General features: G+C 36.1%; 1 protein-coding gene across 1 annotated transcript; it reads left to right on the top strand.

The window, feature by feature from the left end:
• The first annotated feature begins 5,309 nt into the window (after nt 1-5,309).
• Nucleotides 5,310-7,126, top strand: LOC106153435 (uncharacterized). The gene is made up of 3 exons (XM_013527363.3): nt 5,310-5,681; nt 6,053-6,268; nt 6,720-7,126. Exons 1-3 carry the CDS (start codon nt 5,405-5,407, stop codon nt 6,737-6,739), a joined length of 513 nt encoding a protein of 170 aa, XP_013382817.2. The 5' UTR covers nt 5,310-5,404; the 3' UTR covers nt 6,740-7,126.
• Nucleotides 7,127-7,162: the final 36 nt, after the last annotated feature.

Here is a 7,162-nt window from a genome sequence, read left to right as displayed (position 1 = left end):
TTTACAATGTTTTTTTATCGACAACTCAATCGAAATTGTCAAGTGAATATAAATGGGAAAGAGATCTTAATTTCACGGCAGATAACGAACTATGGAAAAAATATTATTCATCTATTTTCTTTGTCACAATTGATGTAAAGCTAAGATGGTTCCATTATAGACTTATTCATCGGATATTGAGTACAAATTGCTATCTAAAAAAAATTAGGTTGGTAAATGAGGACAAATGTGACTTTTGTAATGTAGAGATAGAGTCATTGCTCCATCTTTTTGTAGCATGTGATCATGTTAATACCTTCTGGACATCTTTTTGTGGATGGATAAGTGAATTACATCAATTCAATATAGATCTTAGTCCAGTAGATATTATTTTTGGAAAAATTGGGAAAAAGTATAAACGGCTAAATCTGTTTATTGCATTAGCAAGATTACATATTTATAAACAAAAAATGAGAAAGAATCTGCCATGCCTGGATAGTTTGAAATTTGAAATACAATATTATTGCAAAGTAGAAAAACAAATTTCTCAGAGAAATAATTGTCTTCAAAAATTTGAAAAAAAGTGGGGGCTATATTTGAATCACATAACTTTGGAAATATAATTAATACATGTATATTAATGACTTGTTACTATATGAATGAATGAGTGAGTGAAAGGTGTCCTATGTCTTGTCCTTGTCAATATGTGTTTATATATAAACCCACTTTATAGAGGTGCTGTGATGTTTTTGTTTTTGCTGATTTAAATACTGAAAGAAAAGTATACGTAATTCATATTAGTTTTAATCATCATTCTTCCTTCCTGCACACTCACTTTGAACAAATCTGTTTTGTATACCTTTATATAGATATTTATTGATTGCTATGATTTATTGATTTCAAAAATACTAGACTTCATTAACCTGACTTTCTTGTTTATAAAATACTTAAGATTTGTAAGAGGAGGTATAATACTCTAGGACATAGAAATTTGCATATTGTCTCATTAATATTTCAGGATTTAATGTAAAAATTGTTATGTTCAATGGCATTCCTCTGTAAAATGGGTAATAAAAACAATAAAAAAAAAAAAAAGTCAAACGATCGAACAGGTTTAAGATTGACATATCTTGAAACAATGAACCATATTACCAAGTACTTTGCAGCTTTTGGGCTGATTTTAAAAGAAGCTTAGACTGTCTTATGAACATAAAACTAAAGGAAACAATTGATGAACAAATAACTTGTTATGTAAAATACACCAACATATTGAGCCAGAATGCATTTGGGGTGGACCTCATTTTATCAAGTTTTATTTTAGGCACCAATTAGGCGCAATTTTAGAGAACAACTATAATGTATGTTAATTAATACAGCCTAAAAGAGGATTGAGAACAACATCTGTTTTTTCTCTTTTACAAGCGTTTTAAAGAACAAACAGCAACTGATTCTTGTAGAAGTTAAAGAACAGTTATAATAGCATATCATTTAGAAAGCCTGACACAGAAAGTTTTATTCTAAATGTAAATAAATAAACTAGTCATCTTCCATATTTCTCACATCTACCGTGTCACTTTCTGCATCATCGTAATCTTTTAGCAGCTCTACGTGTAAGTTTCAGTGAACACATTTAGCAATGCATCCTTCGTGATAAAGTTATGTGAAAATAATAACGTAAAACACTTGATGTCTTGTTTACTTAATTCTGAAATTGCTACTTATTTTTTAGTAGTTCAGAGTCTTATATGACATCCCCATATTAAAAAGACCTTGAAACTATTCAGGAGAGTACTCTTGTACAAGTTATTTCCTCGTGCTGCATAGACTTTGTGTTTCTTGGTTTTTGCTTTATTGTCTTTCTGTCTCCTTTTTTGGTTGTTGACTCTACATTAGCGAGGCTGGCTTTTTTTTTCTTCATTTGTTTGCAAACTAGGGCCTCCGAAATTTCCTCACTCAGTGAATTCGCACCACTTAAACGTTTTTCATTAAATTTGTCTTCGCATTCCTGAACACATTCTAATTTGCCACAAATTGCGAAAATTTGTCACATTGTTCTCTTCCACGGATTTCTTTAATTTGTCAACTTATCACTTTAGTTCTGTAGAAACACTTTTGAATAATTTATATTGTCAGGTGGCTTCAACTCATCATGTTGCTTTATTCTTTCCAACAAAAATATTTTAAGTTTTGTTGAGAATTATCTGGTTTGATTACATGATCATACCGTCGCCTCCCCTCTGCCCGAAAGTCTTTCTGAAACATTTTGCCCCCTTGCATCCTTCCACCAAATAAAATCCAGACAGTACTTCCACTTCCTCATTTAATATTTATTTGCAACCAGAAATGGATGGTAGCTTTATAATAAAGACTTATTGTATATTAAACATTTTCAAAAAGCCACCTTCAAGAACTGGACTAGAATTTAAATTGTTGGGTGCATTTAATAAAATTACTTAAGGTTATGCTTATGCTACAATGCGCAACTACGTTGCGCATAAGCGTATTTTTGTTGATCTGCTCCTGGCGATGTAGCAATGCACGCAAGTTGACGTTAACAGGCTGGCTAAAATTGATTCACAAATGCTTTTTAATAAAAAATACTCTCCATTTATATTTAAACAAAAGAGAAATATAGATAGTGTGGTTAGGTAAGTGGTTGAAATGCTATGTTTGCAAAGTGAATTTCCAGAGTGTACCATGAAAATGAAAAAAAGTTTTATGCTAAAATAAATCACCATAGCAGCAAAATTTGCATGGGTACCTATCATTTTTTTTAAATCTATGTCTGTCATATCTACTGAACACTATGTGTAGGATATATGGACTATGAACGCATTTCATCTGTTAAGATTGAAAATATATATAAAAAAAAAAAAACAATTAAATTTCCCATAGGATTCTATATTAATTGAATACAAAGTTCAAATCACCATAGCAACAAAAATAACATGGGTGCCTATCATTTTTACAGCTTAATATGTATGCAATATTGTAACCTACATGTATGCATATAAAAAAAAAGAAAAATGTATTAGACAGAAATATCATAAGGGCATTACCTTAAAAGTTGCCAACGCTCAGGGGCTCTCACTGCTCTCAGTTTTGGCACTTTGGACATTTAATATAGTATCTGCCGCGCACAGCAATTACCTCTGTAGGTGGCACGGCATAACTTCAACAAAGGTACCCGGTAACAGATGTTTCGTGTGATATTGTCCCAAAATTTCTTAAAAGCTTGGACCAGATTATTAGGGGGTTGGTTCTCATCTGCACTGCACACTCCAATTCATGTCACAGGCGCTCAGAAGGGTTAACGGCAGGTTTTAACGATGTTTTTTATTTTCAGGACATTGCGTTTCTGCAACAATTCATTCACCAGACGAGAACAATAAACAAATGAGTTGTCGTAATAAAGCCTGTAGAACCACTAAAGCCAAATCTTGCAAATGGAAGTGATACAGTTGTTCAGAATGTATGGATATCATGCTTTTCCCATGACAACTTCATTGTAAAGTAGATTTTATTTTATCGAGAGCAATAAAAAGTCCCTCATATTGAATAGAAAGAAAATAGGTACAGATGGTAGCGAGTAAGAATAGGGAACCCGGTGAAAAATCGTATGAACTTTAAAATAGTTGTCGTCACTTTAACAATATTTCGTCTATTAATTAACAGATCCATTTACTTGGGAGAGTAATGAAATGGGCCTTTGAAAATCTTATCCTATATATGAAACTAATTTAACGATTTAAAATATTTTAACACTGACACATTTATCATGAAGACACGGTTGTAACTATATTACCAAACCTTTTTTGAACTCAGAATATTCTGCGCCATTTGTTCTTTGAGTCAAACCACACTGACGAAGACAATTAACGGATAATGCAAGACAACAAGAATAATTTGAAAGATAACACGAGGAAATTTCATAACTGAAACCATGAGATCAGATTCCGTCGTATTATTTATAATTACATACATTTTTATGTTATATATGTCTTCATTTAATTGAAAATAAATTTAATTTTGTCAGAAAGTCATAATAAAAAACGTAAATTTTACGCGTTAAACAAATAAATTTAATGCCACATTTGAAACAGCACTTATACTTACCATTTCGACCTTAGTAGGCCTACCATCCAGCTGTTTGAGACACTTCCACACGCACGTGGCGACGAGCTCGAATGACAAGATCATCAAATCTGCATCACGAAAAACGTGACAAATCTAAGACGATTCCATATCAATTCACAGCTTTTATCGTCAGTCAAAATTTACACAGGGCAATCATCATAAAACGTACTACCCATACGTGGTGATTACTAAAACGCATAAATAACCTTAACAAAACCGTTGCTCACCATTTTGGCTCTGAAATCCAGCAGATTTCCAAGACTTCCAGGCACTCGATGCAAATAAAGTTCAAACAACTAGTCAAACTGAGAGGAGCCTCAACATTCTGCATCAAGAGAAACGTGGCCATTCATTTTCACTTCCATAACCTGATGAACTCACAGCCTACAGCCTTCATCATCATTCATATGACTTAATGTTTTAATTGCTTTTTTACAGCTGGCAATCGTCGTCTTTGATGTCTTGTATAGAGCCTGTTGCAGTATTCAGATTTTTTTAACAACGTTTATTCGAAAGAAATGGAGGCAAAGGCTAAAAGCATTAAATGCTCTCCACAGTATTCAGATGTTGACGGTATGGCGTGACATTGGTCGGAGTGGCGATTTAATGAGCTTTTGATAGAATACTGCCATTAAAAATCCCATCCTATGCATGAATTTATTTGGAAGAGCGGACTTGGCAACAGAACGTTTCTTGCGCCGAGACGCTGGCCAATGTCTTAATCATATTGTACACCCATCCCATCTATAAGGTGAAAGTGTAAACGTGCTTTGTTTTCTGCGGGTAATGATTTTATTTTGCTCCCGTTGACTGCTGTAGGACAGTAACTCGTAAAGAATGCAAGTCTTCGGACACGACTAGCTGGCAATTAGTAAAAAGCAGAAAATATGAAGAACGCTGAATATTCAATCCGTATATGCAATTTTAGAATAACTCCTCACCCATCTCCCTCTGTCACCCTGACTATGAAAACGGGGAAACATCTGTATAAATTTCGTTCTGGAGGAAGGTAAAACTTCCGTTGTTGACACGAATTTCAATAAGATGGCAAAGGTTCCAAATACAGCACCCAAGGCGCACAAACCGTAATTATCCCTCTTCATTAGATTACAAAATTAATTTAAAGGAGCCTCCGGCTGTAAATCCCATCCCTTCATTCACATCAGCGTTTAGATGGACAGGTATTTAAGGAGCAAGCCACATTTTACAGCGCACTTTACCAGTCACAGTCCGGTTCATCCACGTAAGGGAACTTCAATCACATTTGCAGCACAGGCGTCTAAAGAAAATGAAGATCTTGGAAGTTCTTGTTGTCGCCATCGGTGTGGCTGTTGTTCGATCAACTCCCTACCCACGCCAGGGATACGGACAACAACAAAGCTACCAACCGCAGGGCTACCAGCAGCCAACCTACCCACCGCCAACCTACCCGACAACCTACCCGCCGTCAACCTACCCGCCGTCAACCTACCCACCGTCTACCTACCCATCGCCAACCTACCCACCGTCTACCTACCCACCGCCGGTGTACCATCCACCTGCTTACCAGTGCAGCCATGAATACTGTGAGTATATAACATGATGATCAACTCTCTCTCTCTCTCTCTCTCTCAACATGAGAGAGAATGGTTTCTAACAGTTTCATTAAAGCATGCCTATTTTCAAACAGGTGTGATAAGAAAATGAGACATTGATCGTCAAGCATAGTCAACTATATAACTCACATTCTTAAATCATTGTCAATAAGTGGTCAATTATTTGTCTTGTCAGAGTTCTACGTGTGCTTTTCTAGTTCAGATCTGCTTTATTCTGGCAGTGCACCTACGTAAACTCTGACCGGCGTAGTAATCACAAATACCGGTATATGTGATTACACACTGATAACAGGAGAAATAAGGTTATTTATAATTTCTTCTCTTTTCTTTCATGTACATAGTCCAGTGTCCACCCCTGAACAGCGTGTACCGCGTGGACCACTACGGCAAGCACACTAAGGTTTACGCTCCCAACCGTTTCTACTACGAGCACAGCGACCCCCGCTGTTACATCCAGTGTGACGAAGCTGGTAACGCCTTCTCCAGACCTTGTCCTTACGGCCAGGTGTACAATAGATACTTGACTGACTACAACAATGTTAATGTCTGCGTTCCAGGTATGTGTTTTACTTTCACCAATATTTTAATGACTGACATTGTTTTCAATAAAGAGAAAAGGAGTTGTTGCACATGACACGACACTGATGTCGTAATTTCAGTTTTTCATCACACTATAAATGTATGGTTCGTCCGTCGAAATGAACGAGGACCATCTAGTCATCCTATGAGTTAGTGATTTGTGTTCTGTGTGTGCGCAGATGGCTGCTAAGGCCAATCTTTGCTAGAAAGGATTTGCTGCAGTTTGGGCAGGGAATGGCGGTTGATGTCAAGGGCTTACTGATACTGCTTTTTCTGGCTTACTGCTTTTTATTCGTCTGCCTTGATAATTTGGTTGGTTTCATAGGTTCTGGCACCATAGAGAAAATGCTGAACGTCACTTTAGTCTGTTCTGCTATGAACATGAACACTATAAACAGGATTCTAATGAAATCTTACTTTTCATTTCAGACGGTAGTGGTGTTCACTAAGTTAACGGTGTGAAATCCGTGTTATCCAATGATAAGACACAGAGACCTTTGCTGGTTTAATTAACGCACTCAATCGCTCGTTACTGCGAACAAAGCCTAGCTCTAATCACTGAAATTTAAATCATTAGGTGTCCCACTGAGGGCATCAAAAGTGACTCTTTATGCTCTTACTCGCTGTGCGCCTAAGATACTACCTAAGGCAGCTTCGACATCGTATCTTTTATGATTGAGAGTCAACATAACTTGGAAGTTATGCTACTAGAATATGCTTCACAAAGAAGTATGCGACGGACTATGTTGTTGTTAAAACTTTGGATAGTGCTTTTGCCAGAACAGCTTCAATGCATTGTAGATTTTACATGAGAGCAATAAAATATTTGCAACAGACCTGAGGTCTTCCTCTTTCAGTTTTAAACGTTTACT

Source organism: Lingula anatina, chromosome 10 (genome assembly GCF_051362555.1).
Source record: "Lingula anatina isolate TDL-2025a chromosome 10, LinAna3.0, whole genome shotgun sequence".
Taxonomy (NCBI): domain Eukaryota; kingdom Metazoa; phylum Brachiopoda; class Lingulata; order Lingulida; family Lingulidae; genus Lingula; species Lingula anatina.
The sequence above is the reverse complement of the archived record's forward strand: the minus strand, read 5'-3'. Positions and strand labels throughout refer to the sequence as shown.

Bases quoted from the DNA above. Each gene is read 5' to 3' on its own strand.
- LOC106153435 (XM_013527363.3), top strand. From the start codon at position 5,405: ATGAAGATCTTGGAAGTTCTTGTTGTCGCCATCGGTGTGGCTGTTGTT. The intron at 5,682-6,052 runs GTGAGTATATAA...TCATGTACATAG, and splicing joins CCAGTGCAGCCATGAATACT to TCCAGTGTCCACCCCTGAAC. The intron at 6,269-6,719 runs GTATGTGTTTTA...TTTTCATTTCAG, and splicing joins TGTTAATGTCTGCGTTCCAG to ACGGTAGTGGTGTTCACTAA.